The 16,514-nt window shown below is 34.5% G+C and overlaps 1 protein-coding gene across 3 annotated transcripts in view; it reads left to right on the plus strand.

The window, feature by feature from the left end:
• Positions 1-16,514, plus strand: part of Mrpl1 (mitochondrial ribosomal protein L1) — an 84,574-nt gene that overhangs the window by 57,255 nt on the left and 10,805 nt on the right. For 2 of the 3 annotated variants that reach the window (XM_046459160.2, XM_046459162.1), the window contains exon 8: positions 14,537-14,605. The exons of the other annotated variant lie outside the window; for it this stretch is intronic. In XM_046459160.2, the coding sequence (XP_046315116.1) occupies positions 14,537-14,605 (69 nt within the window). The remainder of the gene's footprint in view (positions 1-14,536; positions 14,606-16,514) is intronic. 3 annotated transcript variants of the gene reach the window in all.

Raw genomic sequence — 16,514 nt, forward strand, 5'->3', positions numbered from 1 at the left:
CCAGTGGGCACAGCTTCACCTACTGGAAGAGAAATTAATCGAACTCTATGACTGCATTTATTATTATTATTATTATTATTATTATTATTATTATCATTTTTTTTCTTTTTCTTTCATTTTCAATTTTTTTTGTTGTTCTTTAACTTTTTTTAATGTTTCTAATTTTTTTTTAATTTTTTAATTTTTATCATTATTATAATTTTTTAATTTTAATTTTCATTATTTTTATTATCATTATTATTTTTGTAAAAAAAATTTTTTTTTCTTTTCTTTCTTTCTCTATTTTCTAACTTTTTTGTGTGTGTTTTGTTTTTGTTTCTTTTGTCTTTTCAATTTTCTTATTCCCCCTTCCTTGAATTCTACCCGCCTACTCTCATTCTCTTTAGTGACTTCTTCCGTTCCCTTCTAATATCTTTCCTCCCAAGCATCAAATAAATTTATAAGAGTAAACAGTAACTCAGCAGTCAAACAGAACAAGAAGTAACATGAACAGCATAAAAAAGCAAGGAAGAAAAGGGGTACAAACAATGAAGGACAGCCTAAATATTCAGGAGGACCTAGAGTCAGCAGAAAAATGGTCATATAAAGAACTCAAGGAATACCTTAGACAGATGGAATGGAACCTTAAAGAAGATACGAGACAGCAAATCCAAACAGTGAAAGAACACTTTGAAAATGAATTACATAAACAGATAAAAGAAGAAGTTAAGCATCTTTATCAGGAGATAGAGATTATAAAAAAAAATCAATAATTCTAGAAATGAAGGAAACAATAAACCAAATTAAAAACTCAATTGAGAGTATCACTAACAGAGTGGAGCAAGTAGAAGCCAGAACGTCAGATAATGAAGACAAATATATCATCTTGAAAAGAGCCTAGCCAACTCAGAAAGGCTGGTTAAAAATCACGAGAGAAACATCCAAGAGATATGGGATAACATAAAAAAACCAAACCTACAAGTCATCGGGATAGAAGAAGGTACAGAGATTCAAACCAAGGGAATGAGTAACCTGCTGAATGAAATAATTACAGAAAACTTTCCAGAAATAAAAAAGGAAACGGATATACAAATTTTAGATGCATACAGGACACTGAGCACACAAAATCAAAGTAGACCAACGCCAAGACACATTGTTATGAAGATATCCAATATACAGAACAAAGAGAAAATATTAAAAGCTACAAGAGAAAGGAGGCAGATTACATTCAGGGGTAAACCAATAAGGTTAACAACGGATTTTTCATCACAGACGCTGAAAGCGAGAAGATCCTGGAACAACGTATCTCAAACACTGAAAGACAATGGATGCCAACCAAGAATTCTGTATCCAGCAAAATTAAGCTTCAGGTACGACAACGAAATAAAAATCTTTCATGATAAACAAAAGCTAATAGAATTTGCAGCCAGAAAACCAGCATTGCAAAGCATCTTGAGCAAAACACTACACGAGGAAGAAATGAAAAACAATAACCAAAACCATCAGTGGGAAGTGCCTCTATAAAAACAGAGGGCGGGGGGAAAGCTAACCATGGAGAAACAAACTAAATTAAATAATAAAAAAAAAGAAGATAAATAATCAAACATGGCTGGAAGTACAAACCATATATCAATAGTAACTCTAAACGTTAATGGCTTAAACTCTCCAATAAAGCGACATAGGCTGGTAACATGGATTAAAAAAACAAATCCAACAATATGCTGCCTCCAGGAGACACATCTGATTGCAAAAGACATACACAGGCTGAAGGTGAAAGGTTGGGAAAAAATATACCATGCACACGGTCCTCGTAAGCAAGCAGGGGTGGCCATCCTCATATCGAATAAAATCGACTTCAAGACTAAGTTAATCAAAAGGGATAAGGAAGGACATTATATACTGTTAAAAGGAACCATTCACCAACAAGACATAACAATTATCAATATTTATGCACCAAATAATGGTGCTGCGATGTTCATAAAACAAATTCTCCTCAAGTTCAAGAATCAAATAGACCACAACACAATAATTATGGGTGGCTTCAACACACCTCTCTCACCATTTGACAGATCCTCCAAACAAAAGTTGAATAAAGAAACTATAGAACTCAATATCACAATCAACAACCTAGACTTAACTGACATATATAGAATATATCAACCATCATCAAGTGGATATACTTTTTTCTCAGCAGCACATGGATCCTTCTCAAAAATAGGCCATATATTATGCCATAGGGCAACCCTCAGTAAATATACAGGGGTGGAGATAATCCCATGCATTTTATCTGATCATAATGGAATGAAACTGGAAATCAATGATAAAAGAAGGAAGGAAAAATCCTACATCACATGGAAAATGAACAATATGTTACTGAATGATCAATGGGTTACAGAAGACATAAAGGAGGAAATCAAAAAATTCTTAGAGATAAATGAAAATACAGACACAACATATCGAAATCTATGGGACACAATGAAAGCAGTTTTAAGAGGGAAATTCATCGCCTGGAGGTCATTCCTCAAAAAAAGGAAAAACCAACAAATAAATGAGCTCACACTTCATCTCAAAGCCCTTGAAAAGGAAGAGCAAAACAACAGCAAATGTAGCAGAAGGCAAGAAATAATTAAAATCAGAGCAGAAATCAACGAAATTGAAACGAAAGAAACTATTGAAAAAATTAACAAAACTAAAAGTTGGTTCTTTGAAAAAATAAATAAGATCGACAGACCCTTAGCCATGCTAACGAAGAGAAGAATAGAGAGAACTCAAATTACTAACATACGGGATGAAAAAGGCAATATCACAACAGACGCTACAGAAATACAGAAGACAATTAGAAATTATTTTGAAAACCTATATTCCAATAAAATAGAAGATAGTGAAGACATCGATAAATTCCTTAAGTCATATGATTTGCCCAGACTGAGTCAGGAGGATACTCACAACTTAAACAGACCAATATCAATAGATGAAATAGAAGAAGCAATCAAAAGACTTCCAACCAAGAAAAGCCCAGGACTGGATGGGTATACAGCGGAGTTTTACAAAAACTTTAAGGAAGAATTAATACCAATACTTTACAAGCTATTTCAGGAAATAGAAAAAGAGGGAGCTCTGCCAAATTCATTCTATGAGGCCAACATCACCCTGATTCCGAAACCAGACAAAGACACCTCAAAGAAAGAAAACTACAGACCAATATCTCTGATGAACCTAGATGCAAAAATCCTCAATAAAATTCTGGAGAATCGGATACAAAGGCACATCAAAAAAATTGTGCACCATGATCAAGTAGGATTCATCCCCAGGATGCAAGGATGGTTCAATATTCGGAAATCAATAAATGTTATTCACCACATCAGTAGACTTAAAGATAAGAACCATATGATCATCTCAATAGATGCAGAAAAAGCATTCGACAAAGTCAGCATCCCTTTATGTTCAAAACATTAGAAAAACTAGGAATAACAGGAACTTACCTCGACATAGTAAAAGCTATCTATGCTAAGTCTCAGGCTAGCACCATTCTCAATGGAGAAAAATTGAAGGCATTCCCCCTAAAATCTGGAACAAGACAGGGATGCCCTCTATCACCACTTCTATTCAATATAGTTCTCAAAACACTGGCCAGAGCAATTAGACAGACGAAAGAAATTAAAGGCATAAAAATAGGAAAGGAACAACTTAAATTATCACTATTTGCAGATGACATGATTCTATACCTAGAAGACCCAAAAGGGTCTACAAAAAAATTACTAGAACTAATAAATGAATTCAGCAAAGTGGCAGGATATAAAATCAACACGCATAAATCAAAGGCATTTCTGTATATCAGCGACAAAACTTCTGAAACGGAAATGAGGAAAAACACTCCATTCACAATATCCTCAAAAAAAATAAAATACTTGGGAATCAACCTAACAAAAGAGGTGAAGGATTTATACAATGAAAACTACAAAACCCTAAAAAGAGAAGTAGAAAAAGATCTTAGAAGATGGAAAAATATACCCTGTTCATGGATAGGCAGAACTAACATCATCAAAATGGCGATATTACCAAAAGTTCTCTATAGGTTTAATGCAATGCCAATCAAAATCCCAATGGCATTTCTTGTAGAAATAGATAAAGCAATCATGAAATTCATATGGAAAAACAAAAGACCCAGAATAGCAAAAGCAATTCTAAGCAGGAAGTGTGAATCAGGTGGTATAGCGATACCAGATTTAAAACTATATTACAGAGCAATAGTAACAAAAACAGCATGGTACTGGTACCAAAACAGGCGGGTGGACCAATGGTACAGAATAGAGGATACAGAGACTAATCCATAAAGCTACAACTATCTTATATTTGATAAAGGAGCTAAAAGCATGCAATGGAGGAAGGATAGCATCTTCAACAAATGGTGTTGGGAAAACTGGAAATCCATATGCAACAAAATGAAACTGAATCCCCTCCTCTCGCCATGCACAAAAGTTAACTCAAAGTGGATCAAGGAGCTAGATATCAAATCAGAGACTCTACGTCTGATAGAAGAAAAAGTTGGCTCCGATCTACATATTGTGGGGTCGGGCTCCAAATTCCTTAATAGGACACCCATAGCACAAAAGTTAATAACAAGAATCAACAAATGGGACTTACTTAAACTGAAAAGTTTTTTCTCAGCAAGAGAAACAATAAGAGAGGTAAATAGGGAGCCTACATCCTGGGAACAAATTTTTACTCCTCACACTTCAGATAGAGCCCTAATATCCAGAGTATACAAAGAACTCAAAAAATTAAACAATAAGAAAACAAATAACCCAATCAACAAATGGGCCAAAGACCTGAACAGACACTTCTCAGAGGAGGACATACAATCAATCAACAAGTACATGAAAAAATGCTCACCATCACTAGCAGTCAGAGAAATGCAACTCAAAACCACCCTAAGATACCATCTCACTCCAGTAAGATTGGCAGCCATTATGAAGTCAAACAACAACAAGTGCTGGCGAGGATGTGGGGAAAAGGGTACTCTTGTATATTGCTGGTGGGACTGCAAACTGGTGCGGCCAATTTGGAAAGCAGTATGGAGATTCCTGGGAAAGCTGGGAATGGAACCACCATTTGACCCAGCTATTGCCCTTCTCTGACTATTCCCTGAAGACCTTAAAAGAGCGTACTACAGGGATACTGCTACATCAATGTTCATAGCAGCACAATTCACAATCGCTAGACTGTGGAACCAACCCAGATGCCCTTCAGTAGATGAATGGATAAAAAAAATGTGGCATTTATACACAATGGAGTATTATACGGCACTAAAAAATGACAAAATCATGGAATTTGCAGGGAAATGGATGGCACTAGAGCAGATTATGCTTAGTGAAGCTAGCCAATCCCTAAAAAACAAATACCAAATGTCTTCTTTGATATAATGAGAGCAACTAAGAACAAAGCAGGGAGGAAGAGCAGGAAGAAAAGATTAACATTAAACAGATACATGAGGTGGGAGGGAAAGGGAGAGAAAAGGGAAATTGCATGGTAATGGAGGGAGATCCTCATTGTTATACAAAATTACATATAAGAGGTTGTGAGGGGAATGGGAAAATAAACAAGGAGAGAAATGAATTACAGTAGATGGGGTAGAGAGAGAAGATGGGAGGGGAGGGGAGGGGAGATAGTAGAGGATAGGAAAGGTAGCAGAATACAACAGTTACTAATAGGGCATTATGTAAAAATGTAGATGTGTAACCGACGTGATTCTGCAATCTGTATTTGGGGTAAAATTGGGAGTTCAAAACCCACTTGAATCAAATGTATGAAATATGATATGTCAAGAGCTTTGTAATGTTTTGAACAACCAATAAAAAAAAATAAACTTGCAAAAAATTATCATGAAAAAAAAAATTTAATAAGACCCTAGCTCACAAATACAAAGTGCTAGGGATGTAGCTCAGTAGTAAAGTATCCCTGAGTTCAATCCTTAGTACTGAGGGAAAAAACAACCTTGGTAGATGCTACCTGCATTAATAATGTCATTTAATTAAAAATCAATTGTTTACATTAAACAAATTTTAAATAGATTTTTAAAAGTTGATTTCTAATGATGTTTAAACATTTAACTGTAATTTATTTATTTTATTTTTTTTCTGTGCCATAAAACTTTTAAAACCTATTTAGCACAGACTTTCAGTTATTACTAATTCCAGTTAACAATATCAGTAAGTTTATTATGAAACATTGATTTCTCTTGTGAGCAAGTAAAATCTTACTTTTCTCATTTTCATACATCACAGAACATGTTCCTGCTACTATACTATAAAATTGTTAAGTCAATTACAGAGAATAAAGTATTATGAAGAAAAAACATACTTTAAAATTTTTTTCCATATTTTTATTGGTGCATTTTAGTTGTTCATAGTGGTGAGATTCCTTGTTACACACTTGTTTGTACACACAATATGAGAATACAATTTGGCAAATATCATTCCCCAGTATTTCCCTTTTTCCTCTCCTCCTCCCTCCCTCTGGTCCCTTTACTCTATTAATCTTCCTTTCATTTTCACCATATTCCTCATCCCACACTTTCCCTTTTTTCTCTCTAGCTTTCCCATATAAAAGGAAAACATAGGACCCTTGATTTTTTAAGTTTGGCTTACTTCACTTAACATAATGTTCTCAAGTTCCATTCATTTTCCTATAAATGACATAATTTCATTTTTCTTTATGGGTGAATAAAACTCCCTTGTGTATATATACCACATTTTCTTTATCCATGAATACATTGACAGATACCTAGTCTGGTTCCATAGTTTGGCTATTGTGGATTGTGCTGCTGTAAACATAGTATGCATGTATCACTATAGTATAATGACTTTAATTGTTTAAGGTATATTCTAAGAAGTGGTATAGCTGGGTAATATGGTGGTTTCATTACTCATCTTTTGAGGAACCTCCATACTGATTTTCATAGTGGTTATACTAATTTACTATCCTGCCAACAGTGCAAATGTTTCTTTTTGTCCATATCCTCTCTAACGCTTATTATCGCTTGCATTCCCCATGGCTGCGATTCTAACTGGAGTGGGATGAAATCTCAGTGTAGTTTTGGTTTAAAAACAATAGACTTAAAATAGGAATGTCACTTGTTCTACTTGTTCTTTTTATTTTTTTAAATGCTACCATATTATTTTTAGTTTTTTATTTTTAAATTTTTTTAAAATTTTTCCAAGTTTGGGGTAATTTATTGCAGCTGTCCTAGAAAAGCCATACACTGTTTTTCCTTTAGTAGGCATTCTAATATTTGTAGAAGGAACCCAATCAGTTCAATTCAATACAGTGGTTCACTAAGGAAAATATTTAACAATAAATGTGTAAAGAGGAGAGGGATGCTTATAACTGAGTGTAATATTATTTTTTATTTTTTGGTGTTAATTATTTTTTTATTTATTTCTTATATACATGATAATAGTGAAGTGCATTACATTCATAATTATCCATTCACAACACAGTTTTTCATAACTCTGTGTATAGAGTATGTTCACACCAAATTATGCCATTATACATGAGCCTCTCTCCTTTTTTTTTGTATTACAATTCTTAAAACACCTTTATACTACAATTTATCATATCTCTGTATATGAGGTATGTTGACACCAAATTCACATCTTCATACATGTATTTTATATAATGATGACCATCTCCTTCCACTATTCTTGCTATTCCCCTTCCCCTTCCCTTTCCTTCCCACCCCTATTTCCTATCTAGAGGTAATTTCCACCCATGCTCTCCCTCCCTACCCCACTTTGAGTCACCCCCCTTATATCAGAGAAAACATTTTGCATTTGTTTTTTTGGGATTGGCTAACTTTACTTAGCTTAATCTTCTCTAATTGTTCTACTTGTACTGTTTTATTTTTTTAAATGCTACCATATTATTTTTAATTATTTTTTTAAAGTTTTTTTTTTTTTTTTTTAGTTGTAGTTGGACACAATACCTTTATTTATTTATTTTTAACATGGTGCTGAGGATCAAACCCAGGGTCTCACACATACTAAGCGAGCGCTCTACCACTGAGCCACAACCCCAGCCCTATTTTTAATTTATTAATGTGTAATTAGAACATAAAATCTTGAATCAATTGGAATAGGAATTACAGAAACATCATCTAATATGATTAAAATTGTGAATGCATTTATGTAATAGCCTAACCTTGACCTTAAGTTATCATAACATTGGGGAAAAAAAGCTCTTTTACAGTCATACAGATATTCAGATATTGAGGACTTGTAAACAATAATTTATTGGAAAGTGAAACCTAAACTTGTTTTTCTAAAAAGGAAAAAATATTGGGTAGCACAACACAAATGTATGTTTATACCAAATCATGCCAAGACCTGATTTAACCATCATTTCTTGTCTGTGTTTCAAATGAATTTGGAGCTTTGAACTCTTCAAAATTAAAGCAATGTCTTTGATGGGTTTTGGTTTTTGTTTTTCCCTTTCTTCTTTTTAAAGTTGTAGACGTGGTCTATTCATAGGTGAGTATCACTATGTTTTGCTTGCCTAATAGTTGTTTTGAAGCAAGAATACTATCTGCCTGGCAGCTGATAAAAGCTGAAGTATATTGTAACACAAATAAACAAGTTCAGGGCAAGAGAATATAAACATAGTATAATCTTGTGTTGAAATCAGGGCCTTCAGTTTTAGTGAACATGTTAGAACAGGAAAAGTGAATGTATTAGAGTTCTAACAACAAGACGTGGATAGTAGAGGTCATGGAATTTGAAGGCTTATTTTGAAGCAACTAAGTCCATGATTTGAAATAGTAGCTTGCAAGAAGTATAATTTAAATCAATTAGATATAAACAACTAAAGAAAGGCAGCAGCCCATTAACTCATGTGACTTCCTCCTCTTTTCCTTTATTCCTTTCAGTTAATTATTAACTTTGTTGCCTTACATTTGGTGTGCTGTGTTATAAATAAGGGAATTAAAGAGAGGAAAACATACTGTAGAATGTAAGATAAAGGCAGTAGGTTGGTAATAGATCTTAGATCTCCAGGGATATGGGGCCAAGAGGAGAAATTATTATTTATCCTGAATCACTATGTTCCAGCACCATCTTTGATGCTTTATCATGAGAGAGACTTACTTGCAATGACTCATCTTTATAGTATTTTAGGTTATATCCTTTGGATAGATTTTTGCCAGTGTTCTTACCAGAAGGAATATTAGAATAAAAAATAGTTATTTTCTTTTCCACTTTTCTTACCCATAGTGTCACAAAATCAAATGGTAATTTCCCCAGAGTTTGAGGGATTAATAGTATGACTCTCCCCCTTTTCATATATGAAAAATAGCCTAAGGAAAATCATACCATTGGAGAGAAACAGCTTTTCTTATTATTCCATGCAATAACTCAACAATGTGATAATCATTGATCAAAAGAATGATGAAAAATACAAATATAGCATAACATATAAAAGAAGTGTCACTAATTTGTTTTCCAGTGGTTGCCAGCTCCTTTGTTGGCAATACATTTGTTAATAAGTAGTTGTTAACATACTGGAAACATAGCTTTCTTTCATTAGCTTTATTTTAAAAAGAAAAAAAAAACTAGTGATAAATGTGATAGCTTTTACTGAATTCTTTTTTTTTTTAATCTAGATGAAGTTTAATGGATCTGAAAGATAATTCAGAGTGTCATTAGTATTATATTTAAACAAATTATACCACTCATTAATATGTATAGTAGACACACTACAATGTTTGTAAGGCCCTATTATAAATTATTAAATATAGACAAAAGGTTGAACATTTTCCAAACGACATTATCATAAGCAGTTATCAAAACTGCTTCTAAGGTCTGGAGGAGTAGCTCAGTGGTATGGCCCTTTCCCAGTATTAGTGAGAGCTTTGGTTCAATCTCCAGCAGCAAAAGTGAAAAGAAAAAAATATTCTACTTAAAAGGATCCTTCTTCCTCCATTATAGATTTTGTTAAATGTATTAATTTCTCAGTTACATAAGGGATAACTCACTCATACCACTAGTTGTCTGTGTCAATAAGTTTCCAAATACTTGTAAGGAAACACTGTATTCTAAAAACATATAAGCAAATAATGGCTCCATGTCTTGTTTTTTATAGCCTGTGAGCTTGGGGAGGTCTATTAAAGGGCCTTACTTAAAAAACAAAAAAAAAAAAAAAAAAAAAAAAAGAAGAAGAAGAAAAAGAAAAGAATCGTATTGGGGACCTTTAAAGCTTAATATATTTATTGTCCAACCCATCACAGAAAGAGTTTGCCAATCCTAAAATATAAATTCATAACACATAAGTCTGGCAAGTTCCTGTATCAGGTAAGATGGCATAATCACAGTACACCCCTTTGTTAAACTAAATGGAGGTATTATAAAACATGGACAGAATGTATAGAACAATTCACTGAGGACTCTGAAAATTAAATAGTATTAAATTGGAGACAAAACCCAGACCTTGAAGTACCACCAAACTGATAGTGAGTTTGTCATTTTGTAGTGGCACCCCCCTCCTCCACAGAAAATCTTAATTAAGCTTTTCCAGAAATCTTCACCATAATTGATTTTAGTACTATCAGCAACAGAGTCTCTACAAAAGAGTTCAATGTAGTAACTTCCTATTTTCCTGTTGCTCTATTTTACTTGGCCTGGAAGAGATCATCAATCCAGGTGCTGGATGCCCCTTTTCCTATAGTATAGTAGTTTGTAAAAGTGTGTTTGCAAATGCAAAATGTGATTATTAAAAAAAAACAAATCGTTTAACAAGGCCTCTGACCTTGAGCTGGAGCTTCACAGATATATCTACATTTCTAAGATAAGAGAAGTTACCAATTGGGCTCCATGGTAACAGCTGGCAGGGGGAGGAAAGAAAGGGGAGAAGAAAATTAAAAATCAATTGTTTATATTAAACACATTTTTAGTAGATTTTTAAAAGTTGATTTCTTTTTTTGCATTTATTTTTTATTGTTTTTAATTTTTTTTATTTGTTTATTATTGATTGTTCAAAACATTACAAAGCTCTTGACATATCATATTTCATACATTTGATTCAAGTGGTAAAAGTTGATTTCTAATGGTGTTTAAGCATTCAACTGTAATCTTATTTATTCTTTTACTATGCCATAAAACTTTTTAAACCTATTTAGCACAGACTCAATTATTACTAATACTTCTCAGGTGTTGTCCTTGATGGGTTAACTTGCCCAGAACAGTGAAAGAAAAAGCTGCTTTTATGTAAACTTCTGCAGACTGAACTTCTGAGCCCGTCCCCTTACACACTGGGTATAAAGTTCTGAAACAACCTGAACTCAGGGGATTAATTGATTACTGCAAAAGCTGTACCCTCTGAACCTGGCTGCAGCCAAATAAAACTGTTCCCTGCTATCTTTGGTGCCCTCCCTCATCTGTTCCCTACAACATTTTGTCCCCTTCCATTGTCACCTGGCCTAGTCTCAACATAGCTTGAAACCTGGTAGTGGGCATGGTTCCAGTAGAAGCCCTCTAGTCACAGACTTATCTCCTTGTAGTCACATCAACTGTGGAGGAGGATATAGATATATGTCTTTGAGGGAGGAGAACCTTCCTATCTGATTTGAGGAGATATAAATCACACAGTTTACCTCAGAAGGGAAGGGTGACACAGACAGAAAGAGAATCAGTAAACAAATTTAGCATAGGAGAGTCTGTGGAACAGAGTAGTAGTCTGGATTTTTTTTTTTTTTTTTTTGCTTTTGGATAATTTTTATTTTCCTTTACATTTGTTAGCATTTTAAATATATTTTTTTTACGGATAATATAAAAACATTATGAAATAGTATACAAACAGGAATTATAAATAAAGCAGTTTATAGTATCAGCAGAATGGAAATAGTTTGAAAAGTTTGAAAAATCAACCACAACATCTTGAAACATGAAACATTGAGAACTCTCTAGATGTTCTCAGGTTTGTCACCAAGTGTTAAGAATTCTGCTTTGTCTATTTATTTATTTATTTTAATTAGGTATATATGACAGAATGTATTTTGATTCATTGTATACAATTGCAGTACAACTTTTCATTTCTCTGTACATGATTAGCATTATACCATATGTGCAGTCATACATATATCTAATGTAATAATGTCTATCACATTCCACCATCTTTCCTACCCCCATCCTCCCTCTTCTCCCCTCCCTCCTCCTTGCACAATCAAAAATTTTCCATTTTTCCCCTGACACTCCCCTTATGGATCAGTATCCACTTATCAGAGAGAACATTTGGCCTTTGGTTTTGGGGATTGGCTTACTTTGCTTAGCATGATATTCTCCAACTCCACCCATTTACCTGCAAATGCTATAATTTTATTCTCTTTTAATGCTAAGTAATGTTCCATTGTATATATATACACCACAGTTTCTTTATCCATTCATCTATTGAAGAGCATCTAGGTTGCTTCCACAGTTTAGCTATTGTGAATTGAGCTACTATAAACATTGATGTGGCTGAGTTACTATAGTATGCTGATTTTAAGTCTTTTGGGTATAGATGGAGGAGTGGGATAGCTGGGTCAAATGGTGGTTCCATTCCAAGTTTTCTAAGGAATCTCCATACTTCTTTTGAGATTGGTTGCACCAATTTGCAGTCCCACCAGTAATGTATGAGTGTACCTTTCCCCCCACATCCTTGCCAACACTTATTGTTGTTTTTATTCTTTTTTTTTAAATTTGTTCTACTTATTTGTAGATGATATCAGAATGCATTTCAATTCATCGTACACAAATGTAGTGCACAACATTTCAATTCTCTGGTTGTACATGGTATAGAGACGCACCATTCGTGCAATCATACTTGTACCTAGGGTCTCATTCCACCATCTTTCCTATCCTCAGTACCCGTCTGCACCCTCCCCTTTGCCCAATCCAAAGTTCCTCCATTCTTCCCATGCCTCTTCCCCCTGCCATGTTAGATTAGCATCCATTAATCAGAGAAAACACTCAGGCTTTAGTTTTTTGGGATTGGCTTACTTTGCTTATTTAGCATGGTATTCTCCAACTCTATCCATTTACCTGCAAATGACATAATTTCATTCTCTTTTAATGCTGAGTAATATTCATTGTGTATATATACCACAGTTTCTTTATCCATTCATCTGTTGATGGGCATCTATGTTACTTCCACAGTTTAACTATTATGAATTCAGCTGCTATAAATATTGGTGTAGCTATGTAGCTGATTTTAAGTCCTTTGGGTATAGACCTAGGAGTGGGATAGCTGGGTCAAATGGTGGTTCCATTCCAAGTTTTCTGAGGAATCTCCACACTGCTTTCCAAAGTGGTTGCACCAATTTGCAGTCCCAGCAGTAATGTATGAGTGTACCTTTTCCCTGAATCTTCTCCAACACTTACTATTGCTTGAATTCTTGGTAACTGCCATTCTGACTGGGGTGAGATGAAATCTTAGTTTGATTTGCATTTCTCTATTTACTAAAGATGTTGAACATTTTTTTAATATATTTGTTGATCGCTTGTATATCTTCTTCTGTGAAGTGTCTGTTCAGTTCCTTAGCCCATTTACTGATTGGATTATTTGGTTTTTTGGTGTTAAGTTTTTTGAGTTCTTTATATATCCTGGAGATTAGTGCTCTATCTGACATGCGTGTGGCAAAATTTGCTCCCCAAATGGAGACTCTCTCTTCAACTCATTGATTGTTTCATTTGTTGAGGAAAAGCTTTTTAGTTTGAATCTGATCATTAGCAATCTGATCTTAACTGAGTCAGTGGAGTGTAGTGAGCTTATGTTTGAAAAGGGCTCTGTGTTTCTTGGCTGTTGAGTGGAGAGCTGAGGTAAGTAGTCATCTTGAAGTGGCAGTGCTGGGGCTTTCTGTTGTGGGAACACAGGAGATCATAGAAAATACCAGCAGGCTGTGCCAGCAAGGGCCTGCCATGGGGTCCAGATTGCTACTAGTGTGGTACAGTTAAGGGCAGGCACTGAGAAGATTGCGCTCCCAGGGATTCAGTGTAGGGATATGAGAGAAATGTTTCTTGCTTTCCCTTTTGGTCTAGTGGTTTACAGGATCATCCAGGGAAGGGTCCAGAAGCTGGACAGGTGGGCACATTTGCACTCAGGGTCTGATCCTGGAAGACCACATTCATCTGCTGTGGAGTGTGTAATAACTATTCAGGGTTAATTACCCAATCCCACAAGCAGAGTTCTTTTGAAGGCCCTTAAGATCTGCATGCTCATCAGAAATCAGCATCTACCTAGCTAGAAGTTGTGTTAATTTAATCTTTCTGGTGCAGATACCACCTGACAGAATTTCAGAAGATGATGGGAACTAAATACCAGCCACTAGAGCTTCTCATTTAGAACTCCGTATCATCCCTGCCCTGGGAGAGCATTGACTTTGTCTGGACAAAATCCAATTGTTAGTACTTTCCATTCTGTCCTACTGTATACAGGTGAGAAGGAAAACTGAGAGATATTATAACTAGCCAATTTGGTGAGCAACACAAAGAGGACAGGTTTCACAACCCCCCAACCCTTGCTGTCTCTATAGTGTCACATAATCCAAGAGGCAACAGAGAGCAGTATGGCATGGACAGCGAACATCTATCCTTGTCATCAGGTATGACCACCCCAGTGGAAACAATTCCTTTATTTTTCATTAAGAATCTTTTTTCTTTTTCTTTTACGTATGTATGTGTGTCAGAACTCTTAGAAATGAAAGACACAGTAAATCAAATAAAAAATTTGCTTGAAAGCATCACTAATGGATTAGATTGCATAGAAAACGGAACTTCAATCTTAGAAGACAGGGTATGTGAACTTGAACACTCAGTATGCAGTTAAGAAAAAAAAAAAAAAGACCATGATGAGAATATACAAGAACTCTGTGACAGTATTTCAAAACCAAACTTAGAGTCATTGAAGTAGAAGAAGACATGGAGATACAGACTGATCACATTAAGAACCTTTTCAGTGAAATAATAGCAGAAAAATTCGCAAGCCTTAGGAATCAGAGGGACATCCACCTACAGGACACATATAGATTCCCCAAATAGACAAAGACAAAAAAAAAAAAAAAAACCTGTATCCAAGATACATTATAATCAGAATACCTAACAGGATAAGGATAGAATATTAAAAGGCTGCAAGAGAAAAATATTGGGTTCCATTTAGAGGTAAACTATAAGATTTATTTCTGACTTCTTAGCTCAGCCTTTTAAAATCCAGGAAGGCTTGGAATGAGATAATCCAAGCTCTGAAAGGAAACAATTGCCAACCAAGATTGCTATTTCCAACAAAGTTATCATTCAGAAACAAAGAGGATACAAAAACTTTCCACAATAAGGATAAACTAAAGGAATTCTTGATCACTAAGCCAGCACTACAAAAAGTATTTACACATTGAGGAACTCAAAAACAAACCCCAAGCTCTCAATTGGATGAGTCTCTCATGATGAGCCGTTAAATAAATGAAAACTAAGACTGGATTAAACATATGAAACAAACCAAAATGGCAGGAAATAATAAACATTTCCCCATAATAATGTTGAATGCAGACGGGTTCAGCTCTCCAATTAAAAGACAAACTGGGGCTGGGGTTGTGGCTCAGCGGTAGAGCGCTCACCTCACACGTGCGAGACCCTGGGTTGGATCCTCAGCACCACATAAAAATAAATAAGTGAAATAAAGGTATTGTGTCCAACTACAACTAAAAAATAAATATTAAAAAAAAGACAAACTGCCAGAGTGAGTTAAAAAACAAGACCCAACTATATGCAGTTTGCAAGAGACTCATCTTATAAATGACATCCACAAACTGAAAGTAGAAATATGGAAAAAGATTCAGTGCAAATGCTGTCCAAAAACAAGCAGGAGTAACTACTGCGATATCTGATGAAGCAGATTTCAAGCAACAATTAATCACAAGAGACAAGAAAATTACTACATACTGGTAAAAGGGAACAACCAATAAAAAGATATGATAGAAAAACTTTATGTCCCAAATGTTGTTGCATGTAATTACATAAAACAAATTCTTACTGATATCAAGTTCCAGAAGTGCAATAATACTGGGTACTTTTAACATACCCCTTTGATCATTAGACAGGTCATCCAAACAGACATTTCAGACCTAAATAATGCTATAAATCAAATGTACTTAACAAGACATCTATAGAATATTTCATCCAACAACTAAAGTCACTTTCTTCTCAGTAACTCATGGAACTTTTTCCAAAATAATCCATATTTCAGGTCATAAAACAAGTCTTAGTAAACACACAAAAAATTGATAGAATCTTGTACATTTTATCATTTCATAATGGAGTTAAATTAGAAATCAACAGCAAGAAAAAAATAGAAACCATATAAACACATGGAAATTTAGCATTATTCTTTTAAATGAACAATGAATCACAGAGTAAATGAGATAAAAAATTTTTTTAATTCCTAGAATCAAACAATAGTGATACAATATACCAGGGTTTCTGGCACACCATGAAGATGTCTCTAAGAGAAAAGTTTATAGC

Source organism: Marmota monax, unplaced genomic scaffold, assembly GCF_021218885.2.
Source record: "Marmota monax isolate L192 unplaced genomic scaffold, Marmota_monax_Labrador192_F-V1.1 WCK01_AAM20220418_F8-fsc00112, whole genome shotgun sequence".
NCBI lineage: Eukaryota > Metazoa > Chordata > Mammalia > Rodentia > Sciuridae > Marmota > Marmota monax.